Here is a 17684-nt window from a genome sequence, read left to right on the forward strand (position 1 = left end):
CAAAATCTCTCTATTCTTGCATTTTGATTTTATTAATTTTTTAAGATTTTTGTCTTCTCTGCATTTATCTGGAGACCAATCATGTCGGAGTACTGTGTTAGCTTATCGATTTTTGTTTGCTTAACAGGCAGACGTCGTCTGCAAATACAAGATCTTCAAGCTGATTAAAGAGGTCCCATCTAATGCCTGTCCGATAATCTATTACTTTCCTCATAATCCAATCTACCAAGATTAGGAATAACGTAGGAAACAAGATACAATCTTGTTTCAATAGCTATTTCTTCTATGATCACTTCCTCGTGTTCTAGTCAAGTTTTGTACCCTTCATAAAACAGTTTGATCAGGTTAATATTTTTTGTTGGTAGTCGATACTGTCTCTTAAAATTTTCCACATTTGTTCCCTATTGACTCGATCGAAAGCCTTTTTAAAGTCGATAAAACTTATATTTATATCTCTCTGCCGTTCATTGGCTTGTTCGAGGATGATTCATAAAGTACATATTATGTGATCTATAGTGAAGCGTTTAGCATGAAAGCCTGCTTGGTTACTGCTTATACCTAGTACATAGACGTGTCTAAAACTGCAGAAGGGCCGGGTAAAGGAATATTCAGTAGTAGAGAAAGTTTAAACTTTGGTGTTCCATTAAAGGAGAATGTACCTCTGTATTTAACACAGATTTTTGCAAATCTGCACTATACCCTATTCCACGAATATACGACTGCTTTAGATTATCTCGACAACGAATATTTTACTGTGCAAAATATGAAGAACGAAAGTAAATTGCAAATTACATTGTTACTTATTGAAATGATTATTAGAGCCATTTACTTTCGTACTTCTTATGTTGCACACTAAAATATTCGTTGTCGCGATAATCCAAAACAGTCGTATATTCGTGGAATGACCTATAAAACCAAGTAACCAGTAACAACATACAGGGTGTAACAAAATACAGGTCATCAATTAAATCACGTATTCTGGGACCGAAAATAGTTCGATTGAACTTAACTTACCTTAGTACAAATGTGCACATAAAAAAGTTATAGCCCCTTGAAGTTACATAATAAAAATCGATTTTTTCCAATATATTGAAAACTGTTACAGATTTTTTATTGAAAATGGACATGTGGCATTCTTATGGCAATAACAGTGAAATTTGTACACCCCATAAAAATTTTATGGAGGTTTTGTTCCTTTAAATCCCCCCCCCCCCCCCCCAACTTTTGTGTACTTTCCAATTAAATTATTGTTGTGGTACCATTAGTTAAACAAAATATTTTTAAATCTTTTTTGTCTCTTTATAGTTTTTCGATAAGTCAGTTTTTATTTTATAGAGATATTTTGAACATTTGTAAAATCCAACACAAATTTTTACATGGTCAGTAAGATTATAGAGACCTATGAAAATTTATTGTGAATTTACATTGTTTTAGGTATATTTTGAAACATATTAATATCTCGATAAAAAATCGTTTATCGAAAAAATACTTTAGAGGCATAAAAGTTTTAAAAACATTGTGTCTAACTAATGGTACCACAATAATAATTTAATTGGAACGTAAACAAACATTTGGGGCGTTTGAGGAAACAAAACCCCCATAAAATTTTTATGTAAACATATTAAAAAAGAAGCCGCATCTCGATAAAAACTAGCTAATCGAAAAAATACTAAGAGGCAAAAAAGTTTTATTAAAAGCATTGTGTTTAACTAGTGGTACTGCAGTAATAATTTAATTGGAACGTACACAAAAGTTTGGGGGGTTTAAGGGAACAAAACCCCATACAATATTTATGGGGTGTACACTTCGCGGCAAAAAAAACTGGTACAACTCTTATAACCGAAAATCGTGTTTTTCAAGTTGTGTAAGTTGGTCTTGTCAAATGTGTCATTCTAATTTCTAGGGCATCGTTGCCAGTTCAACGAAAATATTATTCAACTCTTAAGCCAGTTTTCGGACAGACCAATCATCTTCTATTTTAGAAATTATTCTCGTTTTATCACACTGACGTGGCATCGTTAAAAATTTACTTTAACCAACTTATCAAATCTGACAGATGTTAAGTAATTAAATAAGTCATCGAGGACTGGACCTATTGCTTTTTATTATGTTTAATCGTTCAATTATTCAGTTATAAGTGGATTTTTTAAGATTAACTTAACCCTCTCTCTGTTTATTAAATTTATTAGATACGGTTTTTTGTTATTAATGATAAAAATAATACCTATCTATAAACTTATATATTTTTAAATGTTATTTTTTTTATTTAGATTTAGTGCAATTCCGATATCTGTAATGGCAACAACGAAGTGATTCACGAACCATTGTGTCAAGTTTGAACACAGGTCTACATTGGGAAAAAAGTGTACCAGTTTTTTATGACGTGAAGTGTACAAATTTCACTGTTATTACTTTTTTGAGATGTCCCTACCATAAGAATACAGCATGTCCATTTTCAACAAAAAATCTCATAATAGTTTTCGATATATTGGAAAAAATCGATTTTCATTTTGTAACTTCAAAGGACTGTAACTTTTTTTATGTGCACATTTGTACTAAGGTAAGTTAGGTTCAGTCGAACTATTTTTGGTCCCAGAATATGCGATTTAATTTATGACCTGTATTTTTGTTACACCCTGTAATATAGAGTTTACTGTACATTTCAATTTAAAAATAAATAGTAGTAGTAAAAAATAAATAAATAGTAAATAAACAATCAAAATTAAAAAGAGCGTGTTAATCGAAACAGCTCTTTACACTCACCTGCTCATATTCTTTTCTTAGTGCGATAACTGCCTTCTCTCTATCGGCTACAAGTTCCTCTAAATATTGATAGCGCAACTTCTTACGAGCTCGGCATTCTCTAGCACTTTGTCTACTACGTTCTAAAAAACAAACAAATTAATTACTACACAATAAACTTTGCTAATATATTAATTATATGAGAAATATAGTAACAATTAACAGAAAAAGAAATGCATTATTCAGAGACCATTCGCATAATGTTAAGAGTAAACGATTATCAAATAATTGCATAGTTAATATAACCTTAACAGGAAATACTGATTGTAATCATAACCCATGGTAAAGGATCGGAATATCTAGAATCTAGACTAATTCAATCGCTAATGTAAGCATATTTAAAGTTTTTTCATGTATATCAAATAAAATGTATTGTTTACAATCCCCCCAATGAGCTAATAACGCTTATACTTCTGTAATTTTTACATTTCCTTTTGTTCCTTTTTTTGTGGATAGAGCTTATACACGCCAAATTCTAACCTTATGGATTTTTTTCTTATTTGATTAGATATTTATTAAAAGTCAAAGCCAAAGTTTTCAACCTAATAGAAATATTAAAAATATTGAAAAATATTAAAAATATTCCTAAAAGATATTTAATTAAAAACTTATTGGACCATTTTCCTGATAACACCTCCATGGCTTCTAAAAATTGCAAGCCAGATGGATGCTGAAGCGAAGAAGAATTCTTCACTTGGGGCAGAGAGCAGCAAACCTACGCCTCTCTGATGATGACTCCAATTAGAGTCGAAAATCGTGCTGGTTTGCGCTCTCTGTACTAAGTGAAAAATAAGACAGTTTTGCCTTCGCATTGCAACTGAATAAAAAAATGGTATACATTTTTATTTTATTTTAGATATTTATTATTCAATGGGTCTATTCCGATGGGTGAGTTGCCGGAATTTAATTAAAAATGAATATAATAAAACGAACGGTAATTTTATTGTTGTAGCGAAAATGTGTTTCGTTTAGGTCTCTCGGAGAGGGTCGAGTCGGTGTGTGTGTGAATCGTTCTCGTGCTGTGTAGTGACTGAAGAAAAAACCACAAACGATAATAATGTTTGTGTTCCTTTTCCCCTGACCAGATGAGCAAATAAATCACTAGGTCTGGCGTCTACTTTTGCACTTTTAGGAAAAACAATTTCGACTGCATTAAGTGAGTTGTTGACACAATAATTGTCTGATAAAGTACTTAATTAATGAGGGTGCAGCTTGTTGCACCGCACAGACGAAAAACAGATGTGACAGGGTAAAGCCATGTCTCTTAACATTTGTATTTAAATGTGCATTTCGAATGACTAACGTTGTTTCGTTTTTGAGAAAAAATATTAAAATTAAAATTAGCAAAAATAGTAATTAAAGCCTATCGCTATAGGTCCGTTTCCAGGTCCTGTGGCTTCATGTTTTTCATTTGCTTTAAGGTTTGTCTTATATCGTCTGCAGTCCACACTGATTGGTTGTACTTCGTCTTCGTCTATTGGATCTGTTATGAAATCTATGTAATTTATTTCGCAATTTGGTCTTGCTTCCGTCAATAAGGATTTGTAATATTCTTCCCACTCTGAGATATTTGCGGGTTTTAATCTCCCTGTTCCTTTGTGACTTTTTCTAAGGTTTTCTATAAACTTCGAAGCTTCAGATACTCGAGTTCCACCTATATACGAGTATCTGTTTCTTCACATTTTTGTCCCACGTGTCGTTTTTTCTTTTGGACACAGTTTTTCTAACTTTCCCATTCTAGTAAGCGTATGTTCTTAAGTCTTCTGGATTTTGTGTTTGTAGCCAGATTCGATATGTTTTTTTTGGTATCTAGCAACTCTCTTATTTCTTGTGACCACTGCGGATCATATTTTCCTTATACCTTGTGGCCGCTTGTGCTGCATTATGGATACATAAAGGAAATTAAATTGTAGAGTCAGTCTAATAAAGATTTTTGTAGCGTGAAGTAAATAAAATGTTATAAATTATTGTGTTTTTAGTGTCAGTGTAAATAAATTAAAAATAAAACATTGCACTATGGTCCAATGCTTTTAGTCCCTCATTTTTGTACACTGAGCGGCACAAAAAATGGCCACCCCACAAAATTCTTGATGTCGTGAATTTTCTAAATCTGTTGTCGGATTTACGTGATTTTTTTAACATTTTATAGCCTTATTCTTTAACAATATCGCTGTAATAAAATTATTGCTAGACAGGTAAATGATCATTATATACCGGGTGTACCAATCAAACTGTGTTTTATTCTCAAAGTTCACCACACCCTGTGTAATATTCTAGCATTTCTAAAATATTGAAATTAAAACCCAACTATAGACGCAGGTTTTCTTAACATTCTGTTTTTTGATTCATTCGCTCATGTTGGATAATAAAAAAGTTAGGTACTTTAACAACTAGCCATGTTCTTCATTAATACAGGGTGTTTCTAAATAAGTGCGACAAACTTTAAGAGGCAAATCTGCATAAAAAAATAATGGCCGTTTGCTTTATAAACACATGTCGGCAAATGCTTCGTTTCCGAGATACTGGATGTTGAATTATTTTCTTACAAACTGACGATTTATTTATTGCTCTAAAACCGGTTGAGATATGAAAATGAAATTTGGTAGGTTTGAAGATACAGTTATTGCACATTTTTTGACATGCAATTAAGGATTTTATATTCTCCATTGGCGCGCATACGGGTAATATTACGGGTAATATTACCCGCATGCACGCCAATGGTGAATATAAAATTCTTAGTTGTATGTCAAAAAATGTGCAATAATTGTATCTTAAAACCTACCAAATTTCATTTTCATATCTCAACCGGTTTTAGAGCAATAAATAAATCATCAGTTTATAAGAAAATAATTCAACATCCAGTATCTCGGCAACGAAGCATTTGCCGACATGTGTTTACAAAGCAAACTGCCATTATTTTTTATGCAGATTTGTCCCTTAAAGTTTGTCGCACTTATTTAGAAACACCCTGTATTAATGAAGAACATGGCTAGTTGTTAAAGTACCTAACTTTTTTATTATCCACCATAAGCGAATGAATCAAAAAACAGAATGTTAAGAAAACCTGCGGCTTTAGTTGGGTTTTAATTTCAATATTTTATAAATGCTAGAATATTACACAGGGTGTGGTGAACTTTGAGAATAAGACACAGTTTGATTGGTACACCCGGTATACAATGATCATTTACCTGTCTAGCAATAATTTTATTACAGCGATATTGTTAAAGAATAAGGCTATAAAATGTTAAAAAAATCACTTAAATCGGACAACAGATTTAGAAAATTCACGACATCAAAAATTACCCATTTTGTGGGGTGGCCATTTTTTGTGCCGCTCAGTGTATTACATACTTTCAACTCATTCGTTTGTTCAGATTTTTGATTTTATAATGATCTTTAGTAGAATTTTTCAACTCTGTCTCACTAGTTTAGATAGTTATGAAAACATAGCACTCACCCAATTTGGCTTTCATGTCCACTTTTTCAGCCGATTTCCTGCCTGGCTTTCGTCCCCGCTTCCCTGATTCCTTACGGGCAGGCCCTTCCTGTAATTAAAAAAGTACTATGATTATTTTTTGCAAATTCATTAGTGAATTTAAACATACTTTTAAATATAGAAGATTACGAAACAAAAACCCAAATCCAAAAAATTAAAGAATAAGAGGGCACTTATAAAGGACCACATAGCGAACTAATAAATTACTAAGGTATGGAGACCATGAATTAGGTAAAGCACAATCATATTTAATAAAATACTAGAAAAATACTCTGTCTATGGCCTTTCCTCCTCATGGAGTATTGGGTGCTCTTGCGTTTCTTAGCCAAAAGTGAAAGATGGCTGATTGGCTGGATCAGCGCAATAGAAAATACTAACTTTATACAATTTACAATTTTTATTTGAAATAAAACATAATTTTATTTTAAAATAAGTTTATTTTGTCGTTTTGATTTCCACTTCGGAAATCGTTCTCAAAATACAAAACATTAATAAATTAAACTAACTTTTTTGTTAAATTTATTAATGCTTTGTATTTTGAGAACCATTTTCGAAGTGGAAATTTAGTTCAATTTTTTTAATAATATTGCTACTAAAAGTTGTTTTATTTTATAAAAAAATGTTTATGATACAGTTTTTGCATAAAAATGGCATTTATATTATGCGCAGACTTCCTTAAGTTTTTTGTGCATATTTTTGTTACTACACATCTTTAGTTACTACACAGAAAACTTTAGTGAACATTAAAAGAAAAGTTACCTAATGGTCAGCATTTTATTTAGTTTTCAGCTAAAATCATTTTATTTAGTTTTACCTAAATTCAATATTGCAAAATGATTCTATTTTTAATTTCAAGAATTACAACTCACGATCTTACCAATCAAAATATTACAGAAACCGATAAACGTGCGATTAGGCACGTATAAACAAAACAGCTAATAAAAATTTAAATTATCCAAATGTTTGTACAGCATATTTTTGACAGTAATAGTGAAACTATTATAATGTAACAATTTTTTATAAATTCTAGTAAAAATCGTGATTATAGCGTATCTACAATAATATTAAGATCTTCAAAAAAAGTTCCCGTTAAGGACTAAAGAGTTCCTGTTAGAACTACTCGAGCTAAGAGAATGGTCTTGGCCTTGGGTATAAAGATTTATCAGTTAAGCCCTACTGAACGTACAATGCCGCGTCTTCTAAGTCTTATACATACCTACATTGGATAGAACAAGTGATGGAGTTTAAATTTCTAGGCATCACACTATCTAGCAACTGAAAGCTCGAAACATAAGTGGAAAATCAGGTGAATAAAGCAAACAGAGCCGCAGGTTGCCTGAATGAAACAATATGAAGAAAAAACAGCCATCAGACCAATAATTACATACGCGGCAGAAACACAAACTGGCACAGAAAGAACAAAAAAAGGCTAGAAACAGAAGAGATGAAAATCCTTCGAAAAATCGATGGTAAGACACTTTGGAACAGAGCTAGATAGAAGTAAGTACACATATACGACGAAGATGCAAGGTGGACAACATTAAGAACTGGGTAAGAAACAGAAGAGTAGAGTGGAACGTAGAATAGTAAAGATGGCGAGAAACAGTTTCCCAATAGGAAGACGATCCGTGTGAAGACCACGAAAACGATGGAACGACAATTTATTGGCACATTGAAAAAACAGACAGAATAATGTCTACACAATGAGAAAAAAAAAAGAAGAAGACTTACATTGGAAGCTTTGTTGGTATGAACCCTTCTCCTTTCAAGTTCGCAGGACCAGAGGAATGTGTTGATTAGGATGTTTTTCAACGCTTGTTAACAAAATCCAACACCATACGAAATCAAAGCATAGCTGGTTTCAACACCATTGAAAGCAGCTCATTCATTTTCGGGTTTCAAGACCATTGAAAGCAGCTCGTGCATTTTCAATGGTTAAAACTGGGATACAGAATTAAACACTAGGCCGTCTTCTCACCAAAAGCAACCGGCGACCGCAATGCAAGTGCAATGACACCGCAACATTAGTTCAGTTGCTCTTGTGCAATTACTGAAATAACTGTTTTGAAGTCTCTTGTTTCGACGAGGACCACAACAATTTGGCAACTGTAGACCGCAACTGGCAACAGCCACGCGGTATGCAGCGCTGCCCTGCCAGCAACCACTAAGCAACTTGTTGCGTAGCAGTTGTGTTGCCTTTTAGTAGATGGAAACAAGTGTATGTAAACATTAGCACCGTTGCTGTTGTGTTGCAATTGCTTTGCGGTCACCGGTTGCTTTTGGTGAGAACACAGCCTAGGCAGAATCATTAACTATGTAGTGGTCAAAAATTGCCACTGCCCCGGAAATAATGAATGAATGAAAAAGTCTTGTATTGGATGCATTTCGAGTATAAGTAAATGAAATAGTAGACATCGTAGGTATCAGTGACGATTATCCCTTTAGATCAATTGGTCAATGACCTCCCTGTAATAGTTGTACAATCAAACGATTATAATGTAATTATTTCCTTAAAAAAAGAAAATTTTCTGTATTAAAAATGTTCGGAATACAATAGTATCGTTCAAAGTTAAATTTTGCTTTTATTGTATTGACTTTTCAGTCATTTTGTTGTTGTAAAATATAGCGACAAAGATGCCGCCAAAAGATTACCGATAAATAAACATGAAATACGAGCTGTTTGACAGTACCAAAAAACCAAATTTATCTTTGACTGAAACTACCGCAATATTACTCTTAAACAGCTAAATACGAACATTCATGATGGTCAAGAAATTTATTTGACCTCACTGAGAATACAGCACTGGGATCTGGGATTCCGAACGTTCACGAAAATATTCTCTTAAATGCAAGTTGGTACCATCGTGGTCATTGACCGTAGACCGTAGATCTACGGTTGACGTTGAGACGTGACTATCTACGCAGGGAGTAAGATTAGTTCGGAATTTACAAAGTTAAGTGCGTTCGTGAGATTAATATTATTTTATTATAGATTTTTATAAAATATCGGCAGTGGTTAGTATAAATGAACTCCAACGCCAAATGAAATTAAATTGAAGAAGAATCGATTTACTTTTTAAATCCGCATAAAAATGTAAGTTTTTATTTATTTTAGGTTTTGAGTTTAAGTAGTTTGTTGATATTCTGGCTGTTATAATTACATATATCATACTATTTATCTGATTTATTTGACAATTAGTAATGAAGACTTGTTCCTTTTACTTATTTCATATTTACTTGTCAAATAAAGATCCGCTTAAATTTAAACAACATATTGCAAAATAAGTTATAAGAAACCAATACAGATGATGGAATAAGAAATTATTTAAAATGGGATTTGTAGGTCTTGTTTTTCCAAAAAAATCTTGAACTACCGGATATGACCTCCCCCTTCACTTACAGACCAGCCGCCACTGGTAGGTATATTAAATTAGTGAGATAGAGAATGGTGGTATGGTAATCAATACTAAATATCGGTTAAGTGTTTTAAGTATTCATAAATCGAACAATTTTTGAGATCTACTATAACCGTCTATGAAACCTGGATCGGTATTACAGGTATAATTCACAAACCACTTCTTCTTCTTAGCCTTCTATCGTCCACGTTTGGACATAGGCCCTTCCCAACTCCTTTCATCGGTCTCTATCATGAGCAACATATTTCTAATTTGTTCGGGCTACTCTTTTAATATCATCAACCCACCTCATCTGTGGTCTTCCTCTCGGTCGTTTGTTTTCGTAAGGTCTCCAGTGCCAGTGATGTATTGTTGCATTCCAACGTTGGTGTTTTTGTCTAGCAGTGTGCGCCGGAATTCTATCCTGCGCCGGATTTCTTCATTTTTTTTATAGTTCCTTCTTGCACGTTGATTATGCGAAATTGTTTTATAATTTTTCTTTAAATTTCTAACCAGTTGGTGTCAAACAATGATTAGGCAATTTCTTAGTACGAATTAATTTTTTTAATTAGTTTTTGAGCAGGTACCATAAAGTTTACAAAAAGTTGCTGTTTTGTTTTATTCGATAAGAGTTTGTGTTTTGTTGTTTGTTGGAAACCCGGCATAAAATTGAGAAAATAGCTAAGGTCAATAGCGAAAAAGATTTATTTGCATTGACAAACATGTATTATTATTAATTATTAACCCTTAACTGGTCCGGTACTGTAGCAGTAGCGTAACTGGTCCGGCGTCGTCTGCGAAACTACTCTTTTCAAGAAAGCAAAACAACACTCGAAAATAATTTTTTTATTAAGAATAAATGTTACAAACATACTTTGATATGTTTATATAAAAGTGAACGTATTAGATTTGGGCATTATTTTTGTTAGGAAAAAAATATTAAAATAAAACTGAAATCCGCACAAATATTTGTGGAAAAGTACATAGTTTTGTAAAGTAAATAAAAAAAATATAAAAAACAACATGAAAAAAATGTATTGCTAGGATAGATGTTCAAACTGCACACTAAACAAAAAACTAGGTAAAATAAAAATCGATCAAAAATGTTTGTTTCCAGCATCAGTCAAACTTTACCTATTTTATATGCAATTTTTACATGGGTAGTGGTTTTATACATCCCAAACAAACAGGCTTTTTGCAACTCAAGCACAGGTATTTTGTCATCCTGCGCCTTCTACAAGGACATAAACTGCAAATCTTGCGCTTTTTCTAAAATAAGAACATCCTCTTGCTCTTCTTGAACTCCAAGTATGAACACAGAAAAGTGACACAAACGGTCCGGCGTCGTCTGAGGAACTACTCTCAACCTAACTGTTGCGATAACTTTTTAGGAACTGAGAGAAACTTGTCTCAAATACACCCACTTGTCAAGCTCCAATAGTTTAAAGATTAGATAGAACGACTTGCCTGTGGGCGGTGCCAATTTCCAGTAAAAAATAATCAAAATTATTGAATCGACTGTCAGACGACGCCGGACCAGTTAAGGGTTAATGTAAAGACTGAAATAGTTTTGTACACACTTATGACAACAGGTAAATAGGGAGAAGTGTATTTTTGAAGTGTGTAAAATAAATAATTCCTAGCTGAGCGCTTTCGGCTTACAAAGCCATCTTCAGAACTATGGTCAAAAGGTTCAAAATACCACTATGAAGAGATGGATCCCATGTATGATATAAAATACTTGTATTTCTTATGCAGTTTTTTATTATTTTATGGAAAAAAACCTTGTCTGACTGTTGAAAAAATGCTCAACTATGTTTTTATTTTAGAGGTCAGAAAAGTTAAAACATCTATCACAAGCACAAAGGACTTTCACACGAAAAATTAACGAATAACGAATATTTGATCATGGTAAGGTCAAGAAACCTTACCATCTGAAGTCTACGGTGTCAACATGCAGAATTATTAATTACCACTGCAGAAAAGGAAAGACGATGAGGATTCAAAAATAAATTATCCGAACCGCAACTGCAGAAAGCCGAGACTATTATCTTTATCTTTTTTTTATTTGAAAACAAAACATAATTCAATATTTAAAACCTGATTTAGAGACGTCTCCGACATAATATGTTTATGTCTCGCCGTTTTTCAAATTCCATAACATTTACGTTTTTAAAACCAGTTTACTTTTCTAAATTACGCGACATTTTATTTTCAACTAAAATTGTTGTTTCTTTCCGATAAAGGTCGCGGCGTATTAGATATCATGCACGAATCGTTTCCGGCACGTAGCGTAGTCTCCGAAAAACCCTGATTTTACAAAGAGGTGTCTGATACGATACGTTCCAGACAGTGTGAATTGTTCATATTTAAAACCATTCAAGCAGGGCCCCCGTAAGGGCTACTGGCGCCTGTGTGCAAAAAAGGATTTTGGCGCCCCTTAAGGCATTTTGGTTCGTATTTATTTATTTATTTCTATGATTTCTTTGAAAGTATGTAGGTATTAAGGCAAAAAACTGAACTTTAGAAGTCATAATAAGTTTTAATGAGTTTCCCCGAAAAATGCTTCATTTTTAGGATATTTCATGTAGAAATATTCGATTTGGAATTTGACGAATAAGAACATATTTTTCATGATCTTCAATTTTGGTTTTACTAGGTCTATAGACTTCAATAACATACCACTTCTGTCGTTTTTTTTTATAAGCTACATTTTTGATAACAATATTTTTTCGATAAAATACTTTGTTTTTGAGTTATTTGCCGCCTAAATATTTGCGAAAAACGTTAAAAAACCTCCTAAAAACGTGTTTTTTTGTTGAAAAAATAAACATTTTCTCTCTAAAATAACGTTAATTCACTCTAAAGTATTGATTTATGTAGTTATAAAACTCTATAGAATAAAAATTGTTTAGAATTAGTCAGTTTATCCATTTCCGGACTTATTTTAAACCTATATTTTTTCATCCCCGAGAAAGGGTAACTTTCACTCCCCAAGCAAAAGCGACTATGGGCATAAGTCCAACTTTGAAGTGAAGGGAAGTAGAACCTAAAACCACATTTTCATGCAATTCGGTGGTGACCCTGAAAATTACACGTTATCACGTTCATGTACTGGGCTATAGATACTAGATACAGTGTACAGAAGAAAAATAAATAAACAAAATATAAAAAACATTTTTTAAGAAACGCTTTTGTTTAGTTACGTGTGATTAAAATTAAAAATATAAAAAATTAACTAAAATGCAAAAAATAAAAAATTTAAAGTCAAAGGATTATTAGAAAAAAACTGTTAGATCGATTAAATATATACAAAAATCTCACACATTCGTTAGAACATTGAAAAAATCAGCACGTTCGTTAAAAACTCGTATAAATAAACGGTTTGAGGTCATTCGTTAAAGAAAAACGCCCCACGCTTTTCTTTAACGAATGTGTTGGATTTTTTCAATTTTTTAACGAATGTGTGAGATTTTTTTTATATTTAATCGGTCTAACAGTTTTTTTCTAATAATCCTTTGACTTTAAATTTTTTTATTTTTTGCATTTTAGTTAATTTTTTTATATTTTTAATTTGTCACACGTAACTAAAGAAAAACGTTTCTTAAATTTTTTTTTCATATTTTTTTTTTATTTTTTATGTTTTAGTGTTACTCTTTTCAAACAATAAAATATATCGTCATATTTAAAAAAAAGAATGTATATAATAGACACATGTTTTGAATTTATTTCAACATTTGATACATTTGATTCTTCATACATTTCTTAAATCAAAATCAAATTTTTGTTTATTTTTTTTTCTTAAATCAAAGCTACACCGTGCAATACTAAAGCACTAGAAGAGATGGAAAAACTGATGAAAAAAGTAGTCGGAATCGGCAAAAAATTTGAAACTTTATTGTTAATTTATGAAGGATAACGTAAATAATTAACGTAAAAAGTGAAATTATGTATAGTTCATATAACTATCTACAATCTGTAAAAGTTTCAAGTTTCTACATTGTAAAAAACAAGAGAATTTAAGCATTTTCCATTAAAATCTTTTTTTTTATTTAAACAATTAATAAACATAAAAAGTTTTTATTGACTATTCGTGTATTGTTCCAAGGAATGCATATGTCTGCAAATTTTCATTCATTTGCTTTGAAGAAAAGGCAGTCAAATTAACGTCTGAAGATTTAACGCAAACGATTGAACTAAAGAAAAGCGTTTAAAAAAGTAGCTAACAATTATTGTAGTAGCGATATTTTCTGAGACTTTGCTGTTGCAAATTCATTAATTATATCGCTAAAATTTATACTATCAAACATTTATTGTTCAATTGCTAAAATTGCTAGCCCAGGCAATCTTTCTTGAAGAATTGTCCTTAAATGATTTTTAATTTTGAAAAAGATCGCTCGCCAAAAGCTATAGATTAGGCAATGTCAAAAGAATTCTTAGTGAAATGTCTACTTTTGAAAAGCTGGAGATTAATGGTTTTCAAATATATATTGTAAAATATTTAAGGGATCAGCATCATCAAGTAATGAAAATAAATTTAACGCTTTATTTCAAAACAAATGATTGCAGTCTATATCCTTATTATCCTGATCTGTCAGTCGTTCTTCAAGAACAAAACAACGCTTTAAAAGATCGCTGTCACTTAATTTAAATATGTTTCGTGTGCGTTTATATACCTAATTCTATTTTTTTTTATTGAAATTATCGTGTCTCGACAGATATGGCCATTGACACGGGTACAAAAACGTATGGAGTACTTATTACATTATTTGAGGTGAATACAGTACAGTTGGTAAAAATACAGTTGTTACAATCTTTGTTTTTTTAACGAATTCTATTTAATTTCTTAACTTTTGTTGTAAAATTGGTTTTTTTGCCAATTTCTTTTTTCAATTTTTGGCCCTAGGTTTTGGCGCCCCTATAGGATGGCGCCCGTGTGCATTGCACACTTTGCACATATGGTAGCGGGGGCCCTGCATTCAAGCCTATTCTGTAACTCATATCGATGATAGAAGTCAGTAAAATCGAATAGAAGTGGCTAAGTCGAATAGAAATAGTCCAAATCCGTATTCCATAACTACTTCGGAATCTCTACAATCGTAATAGTGAATAGAATCGACAGCATTTACCCTGTCGAGATGAGATTTCGATTATCGGAATTGTGGTTGACGCAAGCGCATTTTGTTTTGTTTTGACGTTTATATTTTATATATAAAAATAATTGATTACTACTTATTTATAATTATTTATAGTATTTCTACCTTTTTTTAGCTACTTCATTTTTAGTCTGTGGTTTTATTTGTTTAGATAATTATATATTTAATTTAGACATGTTGTAGGAGTATGAATTGGACCTAACCTTATTTATTTGCTATGTCACAGGTCACAGCATAGAAAACGCAACAGCAGTGACACACTAGTAGGCGGGAAAAGTTCGCGCACTATTACTGCGCAGATCGTCGGCCATTTTGTGCGTAGTACCAGACAATGTAGAAAATCGACAGTGTTGCCGATTTGTACATAATTATCAGATTTACTCAACTTTATGACATTCATATTTTTTAACATAATTTTATACGTATGCCTGTGGGAATTATGTCAATAATTGGGACATAACACAAAATATTGACGATGAATGGCGATTGTATTGTTAATCTTTTGCATAAATTCCAGAAATTATTCAAAAAGAATCTCTTAACGGGTAATAAAGTTGGTGACATCGGCAACACTGATGAACCAACACATCACATCACCACTGAGATGTACTACGCGAAAAATGGCGACCCTGTACTTTTCAACTTCAAAGGCGGCATCAGGGAGTGTCCTTGCTGGTTTCGTTTATTATGCTGTGGCTATGTGACATCTGAATGTTTGCCGCTCGCAGTGTTGCCATACTTTTTTTGCTTTTATTTCTTGTATAATTTCAATCAATGGTATAATGTACGAGAATAGCATACAATAGACTTCTTATGCGTTGATTGATAAATATATACAGTGTCCGTAAAGTATGGAACAAATTATTTTTTAGCTAAACAGACCATTTTAAGAAATAATCCTAAAACACGTTGATTTTTGATTTTAATTTACCGTATTTTAAAATAATATTCTAATATACAGGGTGAATTACTTTCGAGTAATGACGTCACCGTCATTTTTTTTAATGGAACACCCCCATTTTGTCTCAATTTTCGGATTACTCTAGCTGAGCTGATTCCAAAAATGTATCACATGTTGATTCAAATTGGTACAGGGTGGACAAAAATACAATAGTTTTGTGTGTGCTCATAAAGTAACGCGTTAGTAAAATTAACAATATCAGGTCACCAGATTTCAATCCTTTGGATTATTTTATGTGTGGCCATCTGAAGAATGTTGTGTATCAAACGAAACCAGCAAATATTCAAGAATTAAAACAGAATTCGGACACCAATAAACAATATTTCTCAAGAAACAATAAACAAGGTTCAACAAGAATTTGTACAACGTTTGGGTTACTGTCAAGCAGTTCGAACATTTATAAAGTCATGTATTTCATCATATTCTGTAAGTATTTTTGATAATATTGTTAATTTAACTAACGCGTTACTTTATGAACACACACAAACTATTGTATTTTTGTCCACCCTGTACCAATTTGAATCAAAATGTGATACATTTTTGGAATCAGCTCAGCTAGAATGGTCCGAAAATTGAGACAAAATGGGGGTGTTCTATTTAAAAAAAATGACGGTGACGTCATTACTCGAAAGTAATTCACCCTGTATATTAGAATATTATTTTAAAATACGGTAAATTAAAATAAAAAATCGACATGTTTCAGGATTATTTCTTAAAATGCTCTGTTTAGGTAAAACAAAATTTGTTCCATACTTTACGGACACAGTGTATATTTGTATATTATATCAGTATACCTACTTGTATATTTATCAGTCAACGCTCATAGTCTGAACAAATTATAGAAAAGATGCCATTTTTGGGAAAAGTTGTTTAGCAGTTATTTCAGCTGGAGTCGAATCTTAAAGATTGCATATTATTAGTAATATCCATTTTAAATAATTTATTAATAATTATGAATTAATAACATCAACTTAAATATCTTTCGATTTAAAACGCCCGGTTTCATAATCAACTTAAAGTGAACATTAACTAAAGTTCACTTTAAAGTTGACATTTACCCGTATGAATTGCATTGATAAAGGTGCCAACTTAAAATTTAAAGTCCACTTGAACTGATTATGAAACCGAGCGTTAAAAGCATTTATACTTCTTATATTCACTTTCACTTATCTTTTTATTTATCAGTTTATCTTCTTTTTTATATCAATTTTAATTAACTCTAATTTAAAATCATTTATCCTCTTTTGAGCTTTTTGCATCCAGTATTTACACTAATATTTTATTTACTTTTCAAAACTTGAGGATAGTATGAAGAAAGTATGAAAACATTGAGGATATGGCAACGGTGTCATATTTCGGGTAAAAAACCGGTCACAGAACACTGGTTAATGCGCGGTTGCCGCCTCCTCAGAACCGCGTGAAATAGAAGTCAGAGATTTCGATTAGGATATGAGTTACAGAATACCAATCCAAACACAAAAATGACGCGATAGATATCAAACATTCCGATTTTGGGTAATTACGATTCGACTTGTGTCATTTCTATTCGATTTGTTAAAAGTTACAGAATAGGGCTGATTAAAATCAATATTTTTCGGAAACTAAACGCTACGTACCGGAAACGAAGCGTCCATGATAATATGCCGCGACCTTTACATGTTCGATGCCACTCATTTATATCCACTCAGTCGTACATTCTTCACTGGAAAACAGATGTTTTAACTAGGGGTTAAATATCAAACATTTTTCCGGGCCATCCCTCCTTCTGCTCGGGGGTAAACCACCCAGAGTCCAGACCCCTGGTAGGGGGCCCCCAGATCACGTTTGCCCCGGGGCCCCCAACATCGTACTTACGGCCCTGGACTAACCGAGAA

The 17684-nt window shown here is 32.3% G+C and overlaps 1 protein-coding gene across 1 annotated transcript in view; it reads right to left on the reverse strand.

Moving 5' to 3' along the window:
* The window catches only part of LOC114331265 (REPTOR-binding partner), a 65060-nt gene that overhangs the window by 3054 nt on the left and 44322 nt on the right, over positions 1-17684 (reverse strand). The window contains exons 2-3 of the mRNA XM_028280774.2: positions 6260-6347; positions 2764-2885 (exon numbers count right to left, since the gene is read on the reverse strand). Of these exons, the coding sequence (XP_028136575.1) occupies positions 2764-2885; positions 6260-6347 (210 nt within the window). The remainder of the gene's footprint in view (positions 1-2763; positions 2886-6259; positions 6348-17684) is intronic.

Source organism: Diabrotica virgifera, chromosome 4 (assembly GCF_917563875.1).
Source record: "Diabrotica virgifera virgifera chromosome 4, PGI_DIABVI_V3a".
Lineage (NCBI taxonomy): Eukaryota > Metazoa > Arthropoda > Insecta > Coleoptera > Chrysomelidae > Diabrotica > Diabrotica virgifera.